General features: G+C 36.1%; 1 protein-coding gene across 4 annotated transcripts in view; it reads right to left on the reverse strand.

The window, feature by feature from the left end:
- HPS4 (Hermansky-Pudlak syndrome 4 protein) overlaps positions 1 to 23,464 on the reverse strand; it is a 264,255-nt gene that overhangs the window by 8,212 nt on the left and 232,579 nt on the right. For 3 of the 4 annotated variants that reach the window (XM_090384353.1, XM_090384371.1, XM_090384365.1), the window contains 2 exons: positions 20,492 to 20,618; positions 5,393 to 5,495 (listed from right to left, as the gene is read on the reverse strand). In XM_090384353.1, the coding sequence (XP_090240479.1) occupies positions 5,393 to 5,495; positions 20,492 to 20,618 (230 nt within the window). The remainder of the gene's footprint in view (positions 1 to 5,392; positions 5,496 to 20,491; positions 20,619 to 23,464) is intronic. The other variant, XM_090384360.1, reaches the window with a different exon arrangement.

Genomic DNA, 23,464 nt, shown 5'->3' on the forward strand with positions numbered 1-23,464 from the left:
ATCCTCCCAGCATATCAGTTTTCTGTTCCACCAAAACTGCATTGATTGCAGATACTTTCACCCCTTCTAAGTGTATTCTATCTCTGTAAAAAGTCTCTCTTGTTAAAAAGCACAGACCACACTGAGAAAAAATTCCACCCCATGAACTTTGCACAGTCTGTTTAGTGCTGAATTGAATGACAAGGCTCTGAACATGTACTCCCTCCTATTGTGTCTAGGCAGGATTGTAGATACTTTGAAATTTAATCCAAACTCAAGTCCTTTTCCCAACATTGCTCTGGGAAAATGATTTCAGCTTCGGAAAGAGGAGGCGCCTCCGTAGCCAGGTGGGCAGGAGCAGCAGTGCGTAGCACATGCTTCTTGATTAGACCGGGGTTCGAGCCCGTGACCACCAAATATGGAGGTTGCAGAAAGGTCAGGGAATGATCACCACATATCCCCGGAGCAATATGGCCTTAGTTGCTAATGCTCCTAAAAAAAAAAACAAAACAAAACAAAAAAATAAAAAAAAAAAAATAACAAAAACTGGAAAGAGGAATAAGTCAGAAGTTCCAAGTTAGGAGGATAAGCAGTGTGGCAAAATATGAAGTCATAACTTTATGGGCAAGATCAGTGGCTGCAACAGCAGTGTGGGTTGGTATACTGTCATGAAGAAGCAACAGCACTCTTTTGCCAAGCATGTAATTGCTTTAGTAAGTTGCTGTAATAATGTGCATTGATAGTGGTACCTTTCTCAATGTAATTTGTGAAAATAATGCCCATCTCATCCTAGAAAACTGACAGCAACACCCTCCCTACAGATGGTTGCACTTGTGCCTTTGTGGAAGTTGGTGATAATGGATGTTTCCATTGTTCTGAAACCTGTTTTGTTTCTTTATCAACATAAACATGTGATGTATTAGTGATTCATCCATAGTCACCAAATTCACCATAGTAACAAAAAAAAAAAAAAAAAAAAAGGTGAAAATTGACGTCATGAGTGGAGATCAATTCTGCAGATCAAGCCTGCCTTTTTCTTTCTGAAGACTAATTATTATTATTATTAGCTATATGGTGCAAGGAAGCCTGAGGCTTATGCTGCACCAGCCAAAAAAAAAAAAAAAAAAAAAATTCCTGAGCCACCCTGAGAGAGAGAAAGAGAGAGAGAGAGAGAGAGACAAAAGGGAATCACCAAGAAAGAGAAGAATGATGATATCCAGCTCAGGACCCTGGGTGTGCCATGCCCATACTTACCAGATGTGAGCCCCTAGGGTAAGCAAGAAATTCATCATGCTGAGATCTTATTTATATTCAAATCATTGTGAATTAGCTCTCCACTGATTGATAGCTTATCCCAGTCTCAGCAACTATCTGTTTAATTGTTATCCGACAGTCACTGAGGATCAGCTGTTCAATTTTCTACAAGAATTTAAATGGCCCCATAAGAAGAAATCGAGTGGGTTTAAATCAGATGAGAGTGGAGGCCAGGCAGTTGGTCCACCTCTACCTATCTGCCGACCAGGAAACCTTCGATTCAGGTAATTGCAGGCTAGGTGGCTGAAATGTGTGGGAGTGCCATCGTGCATGAAGTGTGCTTGTTGACGAATGATCAGTGGCGTGTCATCCAAGAAATCAGGCATGTTGTTTTCCAGAAAGTTTCTGTATGCCTGCCCTGTGAGTTTGTTTGGAAGTAGATGGGGCCCAAATAACTTATCACCAAAAACACCCGCCCAGATGTTGAGGTTGAATTGCTGTTGGCGATGTGATGGAAGAATTGCATGCAGGTTTTCCTCAGCCCATACATGCTCATTGTGAAAGTTTTGGATTCCGTCTCGTGTGAACTGTGCTTCATCTGTGAAAATCACTAAGGCAGGAAAGTGAGGGTTATACCCCACTGCTGCAAGAACCACTGGCAGAACATTACTCGTGCAGTGTAATCTGCTGTGACAAGGCCTGTACCCATTGCAGATGGTAATGATACAGTTGTCTTCTCGCAACACTCTCCAAATAGTTGAATGTTGAACAGCCAGTTGCATTGCTATTCTGCGTGTGCTGATTCCAGGAGTGGCATGCACAACATCCAAAATCTCCTCCTCTACTTCAGGAGTTGTAGATCTTGGTCGTCCTCTGTCGGCAGCACAAGGTGTAAAGGTCCCATGTTCACAAAGGCGGCGATGGATACCTTCAAACATTTTCCTGTCTGGACATCTTCGTTCTTGGAACCTTTTGTGGTACAAATGATGAGCCTCTAGAGCACTGCCATTCGCCAAACTGTATATAAAGTGCATATCCGCTTGCTCCTGCGGGAGATAAGACATTCCGGTTAATAACTCGGGAACCAAGCATTTCCGGAACTATGTTGATATAAAATATTTTTATTGTCTACATATGAGGAACTCATTCCTGAACTTATGCCGTGTATTTTTGAGACACACTGTATATGTGTGTGCGTGTATGTGTGTGTGCATGTGTCTGCCCACACACACACACACACACACAGTGAAATGTAAAGTGATTTGAAGAAAGAAATCAACTAAAAAATGCAATTTATTCAATGCAGGACTTGCAAGGGCAACTGCAGTATCCATGAAGCATTCTGACTAGTACTCTTTTTTTTTTTTTTTTTTTTTTAAATTGTGAAAAGTGCTGTAAATGTTGATGCTTTTCAACTGGGATATGAGACTACATCTTCTAATGGATGGCAGCATATGATGAATGTGTGACATATATATAAATTAGGAATGATAAATAAACCTTCCATTGCTAACATGGCATCTGACAGGTGCCACTTTTTAAAATTTATTTTATATTTACAAATCAACTACAACACTGAAAGAACAGTTTTGCATAGACTGTATGGAAATGTTCATTTTTCAGTGCACTGAAAAATAAACATTTCCATACAGTCACTGTAGTCAGGCATCAGCTTACAGTTGAGTATCACATGCTATTCACCATGGTCAACTCTCTATCAGTGTAAACTGTGTTTTGTTGCTGAATTAGAAAGGTGATAATTATAAAAAACAGTTAGTCATTTGCACCTCTTTCAGTCTCAACTACAAGTTATTTAAAGTGTCTGTAGCATAACATAATTTTGAAATGAAGTTCCACTATACAGTCAGTCCTCGTATAACACGTGTTTACATTACACGAATTCGATCACACACGATTTATAAATAGGGGAACGATATCTTATATAACACGAACCGAATTCGCTTATGCACGATTCGCCTTTCTGTTTACAAGAAATGGCAGTCGAACGCAGAATCACCCCAACTGAACGCAACACGATAGGAATGATGAGAAGATTCTGAAAATGTATTTATGTGTTTTATATCAGTGAAGGGGAAACACATTTCACCATAATAACGTAAAAAGCAACACAATTCCAGCTATCGGTATAATCGCAAATGCAATTAGATCGAGTTTACTACCAGTACCAGTTTATAACAGATTCCACTAGCAGAAACGCAACTGGAAATTGTTTTTATTGTTTTATGGTAGTAACCCCTAGAAATGTGCTTTAGTAAAATGTGAGGTGTTAATCTCTGCCTTTATGGTGTTGTTTATTCAGCTGCTACACGTGCGCAGCTTTGTTTATGTGTATCAAGCGTGCCTCCTCGTTTTGTAATTGTGCTTTATTCCCTAAAAACGAGTGAAATACTTAAAAAGGTGTGAAAAGAGGGTGTTCTGGTGAAGAAACTGCAGATTCAGAGAGAAAAAAAAAGCAATATCGATAAACAGAGGCGGACTGGGTCAAAAATTCTTACTCGGGAAAATTTATAGTGGTCTCATACTATTGTTTATGGCCAAAATCACACCGGCCTCCGGCCCACCGGGGTTTACCCCAGTAAGGTTTATGGCCAGTCCGCCACTGTCGATAGCGAAAAAATATGAAACTGTGAAACGCTTTGAGCGAAATGAAAGACCATGTGATATTGCACGTGCTACAGACCTAAATGTGGCAACGCCGAGAATTACAAAGAATGCAGAGAAAATAAAAACAACTTTCATAGCAGGAACAACTCAAAGTGCAATTAAAATCCATTAGATTAAGACACAAAGAATTGGAAGAGATGGAATGGCTGTCATCTGTTTGGATAGAAAATCAAACAAAAAACAAGTTTCCTTATGATAGAAGCAAAATCAGTAGCAATATCTTATTATAATAGTCGTAATAAAATACTTACGTATTTTATTACGACTATTAATAAAATCGTAATAAAATACGTAAGTATTTTATTACGATTATTTATTGTGTTTGGTAATGTTTTGGTCACAAATGTGCGTTCAATCTTAGGTGGTCAGCACCTAATCCTATTTTTCCCATAGGGCCTGTTGTTTACATTGCACGATTTTGCATTGCACGAGGGTTTCTAGGAACACAACTATCGTGCTATACGAGGCCTGACTGTACTCTTATGAAGAAAATTTTTGAATGGCTTGGCTCTATTCTGTCAAAGAAGAAGTTCCAGACTCATGTTTATAGATCACTTTTTCATTGTTATCGTTCGTAGAACACACTCTAATTTTCTGAACTTATTTCCCTATACAAGTTTACGAATCACAAAGGTTTAGTATTAATTATTATGTTCTCCATTTTAATTTCTTGTTGAATAGGCCACAACTAGAGTACTGCAAACAGATTTGGAAGCCTCAGTTTAGGAAGGATGTAATCTGTTAAAACAGGTATAGAGAGGAGCAACAAAATCAACCATGAACACAAAGGGGTACTCTTACTGAGAAAGACTTTGGTTCTGCAGATCGCACTGTCCGGGATATAGGCACCTGCAAATGAGCTGAAACACCTGATTGAGGTGTTTAAGACTTTGAATGGAATGAATAAATTTAATGCTGATGGCACCCTTCTCTTGCTCAAGCAACACACAAAAGGGGGCTTAAATTGTTAAAGGATGGTTGCAGGACAGATGTGCCCTTGCATCTTTTGCTAATTACTACTAATTCATTTCAAATTTCCCTTGGTTGTGGTTTGATATTTATCTCAAGGATTGTCTGATATATTAAAAAATGGGAAATGTATTTGAAATCAAATCAGAAAAAAAATACCTGAATATCAGAACAAATAAACATTAAAATCATACAAATCTAATTAATTTTTCTTTAGAAATTTCCTGACATATTAAAACTAGGTTTTAAGAACTTTTTTCCAACACTTTATATTTTCCTTAGATTCACACCTATTTAAAACCCATCTCAAGCTCTTGGCGGCATTTTTGTTTGGATAAATACAAGTATATTGACTAAAAATAAAGTTTTCTTTCTTTGTAGGCTGGTTAGTTGAAGAAATATCAAATAAGATTCTCACTTCAGTTCTGCTCATCAATTTTTTTTGAAAATATTAAGTACTAGAAGGTTAAAAATAGAATAGATGTGCAAACTTGAAAAACCTTACACAATAGAAATAGCCTGCAATGTGGGATTCTGCTGAAAATCCTGATGCATTAGTTGTACACTTCTGTGACCTTTACTCTGTACCTGAAGAATGCATGGGTAACCTAGTAAAATTGTGAGCATATTAATGATAACATGAAAAATGCCGTTTTGTTATATAATATACTTACAAACCAAAAATTGAATTTTAAAAAATAGAGTTTTGTGTAATGGCACTGATCTCTCATAGAGCAATCTCCACAAATATGAGTTACTTAGTACTAATTCAAATATACATCATGCCATTTATCTGAATTAAAATACTGACCATCTGGCAGCTATTTCACTGTTATTACACCTCATCAGGCAGATAGCAAAACTTGACAAAACAGCTGACAATAAGTGTCAGTATGAAGGATGCCAGGTGGCTGTACTTGGACTTGACATAGGCATGGAGCTTTTTTAAAACTAACCCAGCCTTAAAATATTTATGTAAAATTTCAATTAGCTTGTGATCTTATAAATTTATGTGGGACCAATAATCAAATTAAGACTGCAAATGTTGATAATGGTAAAAAAACAATTGCATTTGTAGTTACTATGTGGCATAAATGGTTAAACATTTATAACTGAAAATTCTAAATAGATTATAAGTATTACTTACAAATCATAAATGTTACTTACAAATAAAAGAAAAAAAAAAAAAAAACAAAAAAAAATAAAGTTCCCAGAGTTTGAGCAATCATATTATGATTTAATGCTCACAACAAGTATCAAAAATTTATTTTGATATTATTCACTCTGAATTGCCTCTGCAATTACATTTCCACAAAACAGTTTTATTAACATAAAATTCAAGATCATCAGGAAGACAGTAAATTCAACTTCATTAACAAACACAGCTAATCTTTACAGGATTCTTATATTCTATACTATTTGTTATTATTTAATCTATTCGAGGCATACAACTTTAACCTGGTATGGCAGTATATGCTAGTGGGGTAGATTAGGCCTGACGTAGCCGAGTGGTCAGGAACGCAAGTGCAGTAGCACACGCTCTTTGAGTGGACTAGAGTTCAAGCTCATGACTGCTAAATATGATTAACATTTGTACTGATTTATTTATGGTAAATTCCAGTGACCTGGTGGTTGTGCCGGAGTATAAACAAGAACATTTTTTTTTTCTTCTTTTAATAGAAATAAGTACTGACAAATAAGTAACACAGCAGAATGGAATATACAGGGAATGGAATATAACATGGTACTTCTACAACACGGTTTCGCTCTAACATGATTGATAAATTGCAGCAATCCTTGCACAACACGGTACTTATATAACATGATTTCGCTCTAACACGGTTTGAGAATTGCGGGAAATCTCGCATAACATGGTATTTTTGAACTTTTGTGCCAGGAAAACCCTGCTATTATGTTAGATGTAATTTTCAACGTTTCCATTCCTTTTTGTGAATCCCTGCTGTTGACTTGCTAGTCGTTATCGCCTTCATGATATTTTTCCAAAGCACATTTCTGGGGGCCACTACCATAAAACAATTTGCAGTTTCTGGTTTATTGGGTTTTTCTGTTAGTGTAATCAATTATAAACAGGTAGTAAACTTGATCTTTTGCATTTTCTATAGTACCGATAGCAAGAATTCTGTGGGTTTTCATGTTATTATGGTGAAATGTTTCCCCTTCCATGAAATATTTAATCATATAAAAACATAAATAAATTTTCAGAAACTCATTACTCCACATCTCACTTGTGCATATTGTGTTTGTTGCAACTTGTGCGTGCCGTGTTCTTTGTTATTAATTGCTTATATTTTTTACTGTCTTAAATTTTAAAAGAACAAAAAAAAAAAAAAAAAAGTCAGTGAACAGAAATATCAATTAAGCTATGTACGTAAGAGTAAATGTATTTTTATTTTGCTAACTGGAAAACAATCTGATTTTCACGTATCATTTAAATTTGTTAATTGGTAAGGTAACAGAGTTAAATTTGTGCTTTATATCTTTAAAGCGGGGGTCCATTTGGGAGATCCCTGGGTGAACTTGTGCTTGTTTGAGACCATAAAAAATTGTGACTTCGAAGCGTGCAGTTCGTGACTTTTAAAGAGAGCAGAAGGTACACGAAATCTAGATGCTGCAGAAGAGATTGTGCTTAGCAGCGATGAAGAGGAAGAAAATTAAATGAACGTACATTATCTGATATATAAGTATCACAGTTTGTAAGGTAAGATGTTTGTTCAGTTATTACTATTTAAGTTACTGCTATTTAGACTAAGGCGCATTATGATGCTAAAGCACTTTATATATACATAGTTACTGCTATTATAAAAATAAAGTTAAAATATTAAGTTATTACTACTATAAAAATTAAGTTTCCGATAGTTATCAAGAAAAAAGGATGTATTTTTGTTAGCTTTTGGAACATAAACCCCCTTTTTTCACTGGTTCTTAGTGCTGTATAACACAGTTTTGCATTACACGAGATTTTGTAGGAACCAAACCTACCTGTTATACGAGAGTTACCTGTATACAATCAATTAAGTACAATATATATATAATATAAGTAAAATATAGTACAATATATACAATAATTATAAAAATGACAATTTCTGGAGCTGTCAAGAGGTTCTACATCAGCTGGCAAGTTTGCTGAAAAATGGCAATTCTGTATGTTTTATTGGCACAGAGTTGCTCAATATCTATGCCCAGCTGGTTTACAAGATTTACTGTACTGGATGGGAACATCCATTGTAGACTTCTGAGCCGGTCATAGTTTGAGTACCAAAGGATAGCACATGACATCACCTCGATTCTGTGTGCTATCTTTTGGCTGCAAGGAAGAAAAATAATTTCAGAAAGGTTCTGGTGCATCTATTCTGAATGTAAGCAGATTTACCAGGTGATTATGATTTACAGGGGGTCCAGTTAAAGGTAATATATAGGATGCTTCCTAAGATTGTGAAAGGTTTTCTAAACATTCTGTTTAGCCACCTTAGGATCCAGGGTTCTCTACTAAGGAAGCTCCTGTCGAGAAGATGATAAAGAGGACCAAACAACAGATGCATTGAGTGCAATCAGGGAGATACATCTCAGGAGATACTGTATTATGAGGCTAGCATGATAAACGCCAGTGGGTTCTTGCTTTGCTCTCCAGATGGCTGCAAGGGTCTTTTTCTTGGTATTTGAAAAGTGTTGCAATTCCTAAATGTTTGTTGTATGACTCTATTGACAGGAAGGCCATCTAGGAGTGTGATATTATTTTTATTCTCTTTGTTTGAAAAAGTGATCTCAGTGGACTTGCTAGGGATATACTCTAAGTAGGCTACAAGGTCCAAAATCTGCCATGTTGCAGCCTGTGAGATATGTACAGCATCTTGGCACACTTAAGAGGAGATGAACATCTTGAGAACATCTGCATATGAAATAAACTTCTTGTGCAGCAACATGATGGGTAGAGGGCTGTTGCAAAAAGGGATGCAGACAGAATTCCCCCCAGGAATAGGCCTCTGTTGATAGTGTACAGTAAGTCCCTGACTTATGTAAGCCCGAGTTACGTAACTTTGGACTTATTAAATTTTTTTTTCCCACTCAAATTATTTTTTTTTAGGATTGTAAAATTTAAAACAGAGAGAAAAAAAAAAAAAAAAAAGCATTCAATAACGATAAACAGGGAATGCACAAATTGCACAAGTGAGATACGGAGTAACAAGCTTAAAAATAGGACTGAAGAGAAGATTCTGAAAATTTATTTTTTTTTTGTATGACTGAAGATTTCAGTGAAGGGGACACAATTTCACCATAATAACATAAAAACCCACAGAATTCCAGCTATTGGTATTATCGCAAATGCAGTAAGATCGAGTTTACTAATGAATTGCACTAACAGAAAAGCCCAATAAACCGGAAACTGCAAATTGTCTTTACTGCTTTGTTGTAGTGGCCTAGCAAGGTGATAATATTGTGTTTCCCTGCGAAGTTCTTTACAGAAAATTTCATTTTGACCGTTATCATGGTGCCAACTATAAGTGACAGCAGTACTAATAAGAAAAGGAAAGTGATCAATTTGGATCAGAAAATTAAAATAATAAGGATGTATGAAAATGGTCAAACATTAACAAGTATCACGGAATTTAGATTTGTCAATGTCAACGGCAAGCACAATAATAATAATAATAATAATTATTATTATTATTATTATTGTTGTTGTTAGCTACATGGTGAAAGAAAGCCTGAGGCTTTTGCTGCAATGGCCAAAAAAATTTTTTTATCCAGCTCATAATAAAGGACAAAGACAGAATACGATAAGCGGTGAAGTGATTGACACCAATGAAGTCAACTATAATAACCAAGGCTACGAAATATATATGTTTTTACAGTACAATAACATAAGTTTTTTTTGTTTTTTTATACCTTTTGTGTTTTTTTCTTTTCTTATGTGCCACTCCGGCTACTTCACTACTGTCTCCAGATAAAGTTTTAAATTGAACTAATTAAAAATATATAATTTTTTTTTTTTTTTTTAAAAGAGTAAAAGATTACCTCAATCTTTTGCATAGAATTCTTCCAGTCAATGCTCTCCAAATGTAATGAATAAAATAAAATAAATGGATAAAATAATTTAATGAATTCTTTCACTCATAGGGATATCACCGATTCGATGCACAATGGAATCGAGAGCTCCACCTGACCCCGAAACACATCAAAACAACTCAGCAAGACCATAAGTGTGAAAAGACATTGTGGCAGAATAAATAATTAAAATCGGAAAACCGCTTCTGAGAATAAATAATTGAAATCACAATTAAAAATTTGGATGAACACTCAAATAAAATGAAATCCACAGTTTTTCCCTTCCTTAAGCAGACAACACTTTTTGACTGATCACCGTATTCACAGGATGGAAATATCGAAGTGTGTGTGTGTGTGTGTGTGTGTGTGTGTTAGGCTCTTAAATGGAGAGATTGTGTGTGTTGATGCATGCATAAAAAAAGACCAGAAATCCGAAATTAGGTATGGACGCTGCACATTAGAATTTTCGTGCAGTTTCATTTCAAGAGTTTTAACGATCAATAATTTTATGTAATAACGTTGTATGCTTAAAATTTTTGCTTTATTGAATAGGAATATGTGACCGTCACTGGGCCAATTCTGACGTGGTTGTGCAGAATGTGGATCGAAGCAGCACGTTGCTTGATGCATAAATCTAAGGTACAGCAAGTTGACCCCTCAGACGAATTGCACTGACTAAAAGAAATCTTGTATACAAGATCATTTACTTGTACTGAGCAAGAAGGAAGAACTGTGTGATTTTTTAATATATTATGGACCGGTTTAAAGAGTCTATTGAGTTGCTTAATAAACTTAAGCAACTCAATAAACTCTTTAAAAATACAGAATTCAAAATTATAGCCAGGTCTATGCAGAAGCTCCATAATATATTAAAAAATCACACAGTTCTTCCTTCTTGCTCAGTACAAGTAAATGACTTTGTATACAAGATTTCTTGTAGTCAGTGTGATTCATCGTATGAGGGGTCGACTTGCTGTACCTTAGAATTATGCGTCAAGCAACATGCCACTTCAGTCCACACGTTGTGCGCAACTGCATCAGAATTGGCCTTTCATGCCATCAATGAAGGTCACGTATTCCTATTCAATGAAGCGAAAATTTTAAGCACACAACATAATTATTGATCACTGAAACTCTTGAAATGAAACTACACAAAACTTCTATCAATGTGCGACATCCTTACCTAATTTTGGATTTCTTGTCTTTTTTACGCATGCGTCAATACACATAATCTCTCCATTTAAGAGCTTAACACACACACACACAGCAATATTTCCATCCTGTGAACACGGCGATCAGTCAAAAAGCGTTGTCTGCTTAAGGAAGGGAAAAGCTGTGGATTTCATTCAATTTGAGTGTTCATCCAAATTTTTAATTGCAATTTTAATTATTTATTCTCGGAAGCAGTTTTCCAATTTTAATTATTTATTCTGCCACAATGTCTTCTCACACTCATGGTCTTGCTGAGTTGGTTTGATATGTTTCGGGGTTGGGTGGGGCTCTCAATTCCGTTGCGCGTCGAATCGGTCATATCTCTATGAGTGAAAGAATTCATTAAATTATTTTATCCATTTATTTTATTTTATTCTATCCGTTATTGACTGGAAGCATTCTACGCAAAAGACTGAGGTAATCTTCTACTCTTTTAAATATATTGTAACAACGTAGAAGTTATTGACCCTTGCAGCTCTGTGTTTTTACTAATAACTATTTTTCTATATACAGTAATACCCTGACTTACGCTACCCCAACTTACGTGAACTTGGAGTTACGCGGTTCTTGATTTTTTCGTTTGGCAACACTGCCGCCCACTATCTTCAAGGTTGTTTTTCATATGTTATCGATATATGGTGCGACGGCGGAGAGTGAGAGCGAAAGATGAACAAAATTCAACTTTACTGCGCATGAGCTGCACACATATACAAGAATTTGTATTCCAACTGTCATATTTATATGTGTGCATTCGAATTCATGCTCAACGTTTGTCGGAAATTACATCGTTTTCACGAGATAAATGGATCACGTCGGTCGAGCCGTATACAGTCAGTCCTCGTATAACACGTGTTTACACTACACGAATTCGATCATACACTATTTATAAATACAGTAATGATATCTTATAATATAACACGAACCGAATTGGCTTATGCACAATTCGCCTTTGTGTTTACAAGAAATGGCAGTCGAAAGCAGAATCACCCCAACCGAACGCAACACAATAGGAACGAAGAGAAGATTCTGAAAATGCATTTGTTTTAGGGGGAACACATTTCACCATAATAACGTAAAAACCAACACAATTCCAGCTATCGGTATGCAATTAGATGGAGTTTACTACCAGTTGATAACAGATTCCACTAGCAGAAACGCAACTGAATTTTTATTGTTTTATGGTAGTAACCCCTAGAAATGTGAGGTGTTAATAGTGTATCTCTGCCTTTATGGTGTTGTTTATTCAGTTGCTACATGGGCGTAGCTTTGTTTATGCGTATCGAGCATGCCTCCTCGTTTTGCAATTGTGCTTTATTCCCTAAAAATAGTAAAATACTTAAAAGGTGTGAAAAGGAAGCGTACTGGTGAAGACACTGCAGACTCAGAGAGAGAAAGAAAAGCAATTATCGATAAACAGAGGCGGACTGGATCAAAAATTCTTACCCGGGAAAATTTATAGTGGCCTCATACTATGGTTTATGGCCAAAATCACACAGGCCCACCGGGGTTTCCCCGGTAAGGCTTATGGCCAGTCCGCCTCTGTCGATAGAGAAAAAATATGAAATTGTGAAACGCTTTGAGCGAAATGAAAGACCATGTGATATTGCACGTGCTACAGGCCTAAATGAGGCAACGGCAAAAAGCGCATGACAATTGCAAACTTGACAGAAGGTCTTAGCTCAATTGAAAAGGGCTTAAAAATTTTAGAAAACACAGACTCCAACGAAGAACGCGTTATAGTTACGAAGCAAGGAATAAAAAAATTATTAGCTTGCTACGAAGAAATTCTGCATGAAAAAAAAGAAGTCTCTGTGTCGTCAGACGAATTTGTTAGATTTTACGAAGCCATCGACATTGAAATAATTTTTACGTAAGTCATTTATTTTTTTTAATACATATTTTGTATTAATATATATAAAGAACTGCAATTTTATTAATATTTTTCTTCTAAACTAGTGTTTTTGTTAGTCCTTGGTCCGTCCCAATTAAACAAAATTTATATGTATTTATATGCAAAGTTGTACCCCGACTTAAGCGATTGTCGTCGGACCCACCTATCGCGTAACTTTGGGGTATTACTGTATATATAACTAATATATAAAAAATATATACCTAATTAACTGAAAAATATATAACTATTTTTCTTCATTCTTCTCAGGATATTATGTGGTTTTTTAGTTGTACTCGAGTTACGTAAAACTCGACTTACATAAGAAGTTCTGGAACGTATCTCTTACGTATGTCGGTGACGTACTGTATTTAAAGCTATTGTTATGCATCACAAGGATTTGTCTTCCAGTTAGCAGATGTCTAAAAATCTGAAGTATGAGCCTGTAATTCTGAAGTTCTCAAGAATAAGTAGGGAATTGATGAAGAGTCTATCATTTGATATTGAATAAAAGTATATCCATTTGTTCTCTACTGTTTAAGGAAAATTGAATCCTACAGAAAGTCTTGAGGAGGTTTGAAGTTGTTGATCTATTCATTACAGAGTGGAGTGCAGACAGCCAGGTCTGTGGCCAAAGCAATGCTCATTTATGTGTCTGAGGATGGCTCTCAAAGGTTTTTGCATATTGTATCCTATGGATATTGGTTTATATTCCTTACCTAATTTTTATATAATAATTTAAATAATGAATAGATATTTTTGTAGCTGGAATAAACTGTAATGAAAGTTAAAGGAAATGTATATTATGTGCTTCCTCTCCCATGAGTTTTGGATACATAATCCTTGAAGTTTCTCAAATAAGGAATTAGAGAATACAATCAGCAATCTATTATAATTGCATGTATATCATACATGTTGTTTATTTGAAGGATATTTTTTTTATTTTTGAAGAAGATTAATAAGCCTGCAATTAATAAGCCTTACCTCAGTTTTCTGTGGAAGAAACCTGTTCAATAAACATGGTCCTCTTCGATCAGCACGTCGACCTGGCTATTGTCTGTTGTCACTGACGTTACTGGCTGACCGCTTCAGGGCTGGTCAGCAATGTCACTTTCCCTACTCTTAAAGTGTCTTACCCAACATCTAAATGTACTCACATCTACCGTATTGTCACCATAAACATTTTTTGAGATGCATATGGATTTCGATAGGCATCACTTCTTCCTTGGTAAGAAATTCAATCACCATACTTTGCTTGATATGTATATCTGTAACATCCACCATTCTGAACTATCTGTGTTCTGCACTCATTAGACCGATCACAGCGCCACTCACTATGGTAAAACTAGAGACCTCTACTGACCACTCAGTGACATGCAAAATGATCCATGGTGCCATATTTGAAAGTGAAAAATTAGGAGGCATTACTCTCGTACCAGTCCTTGTACATCATCTATCTAGATAATGCATCAGCATCCAATGTAGTAAAGATGAGTTTCATAATAAAATCCTCAATTGACAATATTACTATTCCAACTGTACAGAGACCTATAATATCCAAATTCAAAGGATCTTAGGATCTGGGATGACTGCATTCTCCTTTTATAAAAGTAAAATTTCTCATACCCAAATCTGGTGAAGCATTGTGTGTGTGAAGCAAAGATGTAATACTGTGCTATTTCTACTCTTATATTTGTCCAATAATCTATACATCTCAAGTCAGGGAAGATGTTTTGTTTGTTTGTTATTTGGTTTTTAGGAGCATTAGCAACTAAGGCCATATTGCTCCGGGAGATGCGGTGGTCATTTCCTGACCTTTCCGCATCTTCCGTATTTGGTGGTGACGGGCTCGAACCCCAGTCTAATCAAGAAGCGTGTGCTACGCACCGCTGCTCCTTCCCACCTGGCTACGGAGGCGTCGTCAGGGAAGAAGTAGCCAACATACACTAAGAAGATCAGTTCAGCTAAATACTGCTAGAACAGTATGTCTGGATTCTTCTTCATATCATGAAAAACAGGAAAGTCTGCAAATTGAATTGCATTTTAGTTCTTAAACTGGTAAACTATACCAGTTTAAGAACTTATTACAATATTAACAAGCTCACAAACTACAAAGCAATCAAGCTGACTCACTTTAAATTCACAAATATATTTTATAAACATGCAAATCTATATGCTCTCAATCATACAAAAAAAGAAAAAAGTGCCTTCGCTAATTTTTATACATTTAGAAATTACAAAAACATTTTTCTACTTTTATGCTATCATTAATCAGTAATTTAAAGATCGGTGCTGATAATCAATGCTCACGAAAAAAAATATTGCAAACACTTAAAATACAATAACTCCTGTTATTGTATTTTAATGATCATAATTCCAGTTGGACATTAGGGCAAAAGCTTGTCTTGTAATTATTTCTATTATTTTCAACTCAACTCATAAGAATAACTAGAACAGTTATAGCATGATTCACTTAGTGCTTGTTTGCTATAGTGCTCAGCATATTTTGATAGACCCCCCCCCTCCTCCAGAGTTGTTCTCTGAAGGAGTGAATAGCACAATTCTCCCTGAATTGTGCTATTCACTCCAAACACCTTGGATAGAATTACCCATTAAAAGGTGTTTTGGGTGCCTGAGAGGCTCACTGAAAAAAAAATTTTGGTGCTTTTCAATTCAGTTTTCCAATCAACTTCAATTCAAAGTACTGCCTTCAAAGGGGTGCTCTTTTATTTAAATCAGAACAGAGCAATGGACACTATTCTTTTTGAAATCAGTGAAGCCTCCTCACATTTTAATGCTGGCCCATTGTTATTTTCTACATTTATTAATGATATTGATAAAGACATATCAGGAAGGGAGCAAAGGGTCTTACTAGGAAAGGCTTCAGTCTTGCAAATTATAGTGTCTGTAAACTAGGCACCTGTGAGGTCTAACAGGTGTTTAAGGCCTTGAATGTTTTGAGTTAGCTCAATGCTGCCAAAATCCTTCTTCTTGTTCACACTACACACACACACACACATGAGAAGGGCATAAATTGAAGTTGAGGAAGAATGTGAGTCAGATGTGCAGAAATTTTCCCTCAGCAGAGGCAGGCTGGATCAAAAATTCTTACCAGGGAAAACTTGTGGTGGCCTCATACTAGTGTTTCTGGTCATACTGTTTATGGCCAAAATCACACTGGTCTCCATCGGTCTTCAGCCCAGCAGGAAATTCCCTGGTAAGTCTTATGGCCAGTCCACCCCTGGCCCTCAGCCAGATGATGATTGATTTGTTAGAACAAATTCTCATATGGTGTTGTAGAAGTGGTTAGTTTGAATAAATTAAAACAAGAACTAAAAGTGATATGGGGAATGTACAGGTAAAATGGGAAGTGCTGGCCTATTTTTTTGGCTGAGGCATAAGCTTGCTTTCTTGGATAATTTCACACTACTGCTAATACATGCATTATCCATATCCCACATGGCAATGTTATTGAAAAGGCAGAGCATCCACTGGGGTTATAATTAGTTGATGTTTACTGAAGTATTGTTTATAAACCTTTTCTTTACACTCTGCTTGGTAGCACCTCTTAGCAGTACTGTTTTCAGTTTAGTTTTACATGTTGTTTATGTGTATTTTATGTCAGAGTGATTGATTTTAGTTAACCATATAGGTAGTTTCAACTTATCTTTTTTTTTTTTCGAAATGGCCTCAAACAAGTCAAGTGAATCAGCTAGTGCTAATAATGCGAAGAGGGTGAAAAGCTAACATAAAAAATTTTTGGTTGGAAACTAAATTGGACATTCTAAAAATACTGGATTTGCATAGGCAGTAGATTTACACTTCATTTAGTGATTGGATCTAATTGAAAATTAATAGTATTGAAAGCTGTTATTGTAAATTTATTTATACATACAAGGCTCTGTAATTTTAAGGTAAGCTTTCCTGCATTTTATTGAATATATACAGCAGACCCCCATTATAATGCGGTTCGCTTTACGCTGATTCGCTATAACGCTGTTCTTATATTATAACCCATATCTGACTATAACGCTGTTATAGATCACTATAACGCTCTTTTACAGATTGCATTTTTGGCATATTTAACGAAATCGTTTCATTTGATGGAGTCAATAGCTTGAAAATGAATATAAAAATATGGTTAAAACGTTTCCCACGCCGACCTGAGAAATATTCCCATGCTCAGTGAAATTCTCTCTCGCGCTAATTTAATTGCAGTACAGTGACTTGTTACGTAGTTTGGATATCAACATTTTAATAAAAATGATCACGTATATTGCTTGTAATATTTGCATTATATGCATTTATCCGAAGTCTAGTCATCACTCAGTACCGTATTAGAAATCGTGTGTAACGGACAGTTTACTTGAACATTGTATCATAATCAACAAAAGCAACAACATCTGAGCGCAATACGAAGACTGTAAATGTAAGGAAAAAGACTGAATTTGAAAATCAAATTAGACGTTTTGAAGCGAATCGATCTGTCAAAGACAAGCGGATGTGTGGCAAAATTTAGGACTTGCAAGTTTAACTGTAAGAACAATTATAAAAAAAAAAAAAAAAATAATAAAGAATTAATTTTAGTAGCGGGAAAGATAGCTGTTTCACTGCAAGCAACTAGGGCTAGGCCGGCTATTAGGATTGAAATGGAAAGACTAACTAATTTTATTGAAGATAATATCCAATGCAGAATTCAGTTAAGTTAAATATTATAAATAATAAAAAAGAGAGAGAGAGATTAGCCAATATGATGATCTGAAGAAAACTCACCTACAAAAAAAAAAAAAAAAATTGGAACCATTTAAAACTAGTAAGGGCTGGTTGAATAGATTTAAAATCCAGGGAGAAGCCGCAAGTGCAGATCAAGGAGCTGAAACTTTCAAAAAAGAACTTGTTAAAATTATTGATGAGGGATATTATGTGTTATACTTCTCAAAAAATTAACATAGATGAAGCAAAATATTTTTGGAAACAAATGCCTAAAAGAAGTTTCATAGTGAAAGAAGAAAAAAAACATGGCAGGTTTCAAAGCAGCGAAGGATCGACTGACTTTACTGTTGGGCGGTAACGCCGCGGGGGATTTTAAATTAAAACCCCAGGAAGAGGGCCAAAATTGACACGTTTTTCATGATTAAATTCATCAATTAAATTAAATCTATTCAGATCAATCAAATTCATGATTTTAATTGGAATTTTAAGTTAATTTTGATACGTATGTAGTTACCACATAATTATATACGTATGTAATGCAGAATATTTTATATGTACAAATATTTGAATATTAAATATATTTGACCGACATTTGTGCATCTTTTCACTACCGTTTATTATTGATTAGGAAATATCCTATGGCACCAACGACAACTCAAAAATACTTATATGTTACCTTATGAGAATGAGGCGCTCGCTTAGCACGGATTCACTTAGCGCTCTGTTTTTCTGGAACGCATTATCAGCGTTAAGCGGGGGTAACCTGTACTGTATTTATATTTTATTGCATAATTTATGTATTTAAAAGCAGAAGAATCCTTTTTGCAAGATATAAGATAAGACGAATTACCCGGAGATCAGCATTTAAGGAATTGGTAGTGCATATTTGAGAAATTGAAGCTGTCTGTGAAGGGCAACGTTTCTGAAACTGGAAGGTGGAATGCAATGTGCTATCATCAGCAAAACTATGAATAGGATTTCCAGTCAATGGAAGTTCTTTAATATACAACAGGAAAAGAATGGGAGAAAGAACTAAACCTTGCAGAGCATCATTAATGGAGAAGTTAACTGACTGCTCTCTCAGATAGTAGATGGTTCTACTATCTGAGAGAGCAGTCAGAGAGAAAACTGGATACCAATTACAAAAAATAATCAGCAATCCATAAGACAGAACCTTATACAGGCCTTAGTATGGCAAACATAATCAAAATCCTCTGAAATGTCAAGACTAGAATGACACAAGAGAACTGATTGTGGAGTTATGGGAAACCACCAGCGCTGCATGACCCTAAACACTACTACTATGTCTAAAAGATATTCTATAAGCAAGTAGAAGCTACTTTTATTCCCCAAAATAAAGACATTATGCACATGGAAGTTACATCAATGTTTATAAGATCTTTGTAACTATTTTCTTGCAGTTCACTATCTATACCTTTTTGAAATTTACATCTGAATCAATCACATAAAATATATCAATAGTAAGATTGCCATTTTTTGTAAACTTAGTTTTACTTCATTGCAGCTTGCTATATACAGAAATGATGCATTAAACTAACTTATATATATATATATATATATTCAGTTCTTGTGACCTAAGGCTTTATAGCTCGAAACTTGTACAACTTCTATTAGAATAAGTAGCGACCTGGAGCGAGGGGTGTTGGGGGTTTCAGGGACGGATGGCAGTCATCGTGAAACAGGTGGGTATATGGGATGTGTTAGAGTAACTAAAAATAAGAATAGGTGCATGTATACTTGCATGTATACCAATGCTAGAAGTATAGTAAATAAATTTGATGAATTTGAAGTGTTAGTCAAGACATCAAAGGCAGATATTGCTGGGATATCAGAGACGTGGTGTCACACAGATATAAGGAATGCCGAACTGGAATTTGGGAACAAGATTGGTGAGGGGAATGAAGGGATCCTCTTATCAAGAGAGGCTTAAGTTCTGCAAATTGCAGTGGCTGGAGACTAGGCACCTGCACGGTGATCTGATTGAGGTGTATAAAGCCTTGAATGGGTTCAGCACGCTGAATTCTGATGGGATCCTTCCACTTGTTCAGATTACGAACCTAAGGGGGCATAAATTCAAATTAAGAAAGGACAGATGTAGAATAGATGTGCGGAAATTTGCCTTTAGCCAGCGGGTGGTTAATTGCTGGAACAAACTTCCATCTGTCGTTGTGGAAGTTGATAGGTTGAATAAATTTAAGGAGGAACTGGACAGGCATTTGGAGGGAATGGTGTGATTTTTTTTTTTTTTTGGCTGATGCTGCATAAGCTCATACACTTGCTTTCTTGCATCACATGCCACTACTACTACTACTTATATGGCTCTGATCTGCACACCTTTTGGCAGTTTTTTCTGCACACCATACGGTGGAAATAATTTAAAAATAGATTTTTACCTCTTATACTCTGGGTGTCTAACCACCCACCTGCCCACCAGTAGGAGGGGCATCATATCTGAAACAGTGCAGTGGGCAACATTCAACTGGCAATAAATAATAGTATATTTCTTCACTTTAGAGATTTATAGCAAGAATGGTGTTTTATGCAAATAGTTCTTCTTCATTGTAACTTGTAATGTATAGATGTATAGAAATTAAGCACTGCACTAACTTATACATAAATCAATTTCGTGTGGTTGGGCTTTATAGTCCTAAACTTACATGGGTTTTGAGAGAAAAAAAAAAAAAAGATGCATAACAGAGTTCTTACCTGATAATGTTTTCCAAATCTTATCAAACAATAAGTAATGGTAATCTGTACCATTTTTCATTTCTGGTTCTAAAATCTGTTTGGCAGCAACATCCAGTTCTCCCAAGGGTGACAAACTGGACTTCCACTAGGATAAATCATTTAGGCATTTTAATAATAGTCACCATTTTTACATGGTAATATTAATTTAACAATTCTAACATTGCTATTTAACTATAAAGCAATGTTAGAACTGTTAAAATATATAATGGTAATGTTTTTGAGTATATAATATTAACAATGTTCATTCACCTTAAGCATATTAAAGAAAAGATTAAATTTCAACATACAGGAACTCCGCAACTTACATAAGGATTGCGTTCCACAGATTTTTTTTTTTTTTTTTTTGATTTGGTAGTTGTTGGCGCATCGGCTTCTGTGGCCATATTACACCTCCCAAGGTTTTTGCAGTACTTTGATCCAAGCCCGAGGCGGGAATCGAACCCACGACCTTTGGGTTGCCGGGCAGGTACTTTACCCACTCGGCTAGCCCGGTCGGCTGCGTTCCACAGAATGCTACATAAGTCAGAATTTCCCTTATGCAGCACTCTCAACTGTGCTCGCTGAATTGATTGAATTAAAAAAGAAATGTTCGATGAACATGTAAACAGAATTATTTATTGTATTTATTTAATTTTTTATCTCATGCGCAGGAAAAATCTCAAAATTATAAAATTACAAAAACAGAGAGGAGACAGGCATAACGTCAGTAAGTTTTACCTCTCGAGCATTGTTGCCAGAATCGAAGTCTTCAGTCAATAAGTACAGCGCTGCAGAGGTTGAGGACTGTGGAGATTTAGAAGGGGTCGGCCGCTTAACCTTACGAAAGAACATATTAATGGATGATTGGATGGTGGCTTTTTTTCTTTTCATCATAGATTTCTTTCTAGCAAGAAAGCATATCATTCACCCCTCTAACTTTTAAGAATTGTTCACTGTCAGGATCCACCTTCTCAAACCTCGCCACTGCCGATGCAATTTCATTAAATGCTATTGCCATCTTTCTGTTGATGAAGCGTCTCGGCTCCTAATTTGGTTCATCTTGAGCTTTGTCAGCATTTTCTTCTTTCACTATTGCTGCCTGCAAGTCAATAAGTTCTTCGTTAGATAATTCTTTCTCTTCTTCCTCTATTAACTCCTCCATGTCTTTGGTATCAACCTCCAACTGAAGTAGCTCTGCACCTTTAATTTCTGCTCAGCTTTATTAATGTTTAAGATGGCATGGTAAATATTGTAAGATTTCCAAAAGTCTCAACATAAAATTTTCCTCATCGTCTACTGCAGACAATGCCTGAGCAAATGTGCATAAATAGCATGCTTTTAAATTCGAAACAACACCCTGATCCATAGGTTGGATGAGTGAAGTCATGTTTGGTGGTAGAAATATGACTCTCATGTTCGAATTAAAATCATCTAGATGCATAAGATGTCCAGGAGTATTATCTAATAGAAGCAAAATCTTGAAAGGAATGTCGTTGTCTTTACAATATTTTTCCACCTCAGGAATGAAGCAGCATGTAAACCCATCCTCAAAGAGAGATATTGTTATCCATGCTCTCTGGTTCGATTGGAAATGCACAGGTAGCGTGGCTTTATTTGATGCCCTTAAATGCAGGAGGATTTCCAGAATGGTACACAAGCAATGGTTTTGATCTGCAATCTCCCGCTGCATTAGTCCCAAGCAAGAGCATTCTCCCCTATTTTTTGATGCCTTGAAACCTGGCATTGTATGTTCGATTCGGCATTTTTTCCCAATACAGAGCAGTCTCGTCAACATTAAAAATTTGCTGAATTTGAATAACCGCCTTCATCGATAATTTTTTTCCCAACACATCACAAAATTTCTCTGCAGCTGCAGAATTGGCACTGGCAACTTTATCGCATACTTTAACATTGTAGAAACCAGCACAATGCTTGAACCTATTAAACCATCCATTGCTTTCCACGAACTTGGGTTGGGGTTAGCCGTACTACTTATCCTTAACATCTTTATAAATACTTGTTTCTTTTGCTTGAATGGCCATTGGACTCAGGGGCACTCGCTTCTGAATCTAATTTTCCATCCATATTATTAATAGCTTTTCCATCTTCGATATAGCACCTGAATGCTGTTTTGTGATCACTGTTGATCTTAAGATCCTTTGACATGTTCTTTTATACACGCACTGTCCTTTAAAATAGTATTCACTGTGAAGCAGCGAGACATAATTCCTTTGCAATAGATGACAAACTTTGTCCTGCTTCGTACTTAATAATTTTCATCTTCATTTCTAAATCAATTTTGTTTCATTTCCTAGAACTGCCAGCACTTGCACTTTCTATTGGTCACTTTCCCTTCATCATTGTAATATGTAAATAGGAATGAAGAGAAGTTTCTGAAAATTTGTTTTTTATAGGATTGAAGGGGAACACATTTCACTATAATATACGCTATTATTGCAGTTATTGGTATTATCGCCAATGCAATAAGATCGAGTTTACTACCCATTTATAATTAGATGCATTAACAGAAAAGCCCAATAAACTGGAAAGTGCAAATCGTTTTTATTGTTTTTTGGTTGTGACCTCCAGAAACGTGCTTTAGAAAAATATCACAAAGGCGTTAAAAATTGTTATAATGCAGGGGTGGCCAACAAGTCGATCGTGGCTTTAATTTTGGTCGATCACGACGAATTTTAAATATACCAGTGTGACAAACTTGCAGGAGGTGTAGGGGGCACAAAGACGAATCAGAATCACATAACATTGCTGGGTCCGAAATGTCTCTGTCATGCGGTTGAGGACATTGAACGGGAGGTTGCGTGAACAGTGATCCCGCTGGAAGTCAGCATTTGCGAACCAGTTCCCGAGGCAGTAGGATGGACGAGTATTCAAACGTTGAACTGGCCGACATGCACCTCACGTATGGAGCTGCGGACTGTAACAGGCGCGCCG

This window comes from Mastigoproctus giganteus, chromosome 1, assembly GCF_048544385.1.
Source record: "Mastigoproctus giganteus isolate SK-2022 chromosome 1, ASM4854438v1, whole genome shotgun sequence".
NCBI classification, from domain to species: Eukaryota; Metazoa; Arthropoda; class Arachnida; order Uropygi; family Thelyphonidae; genus Mastigoproctus; species Mastigoproctus giganteus.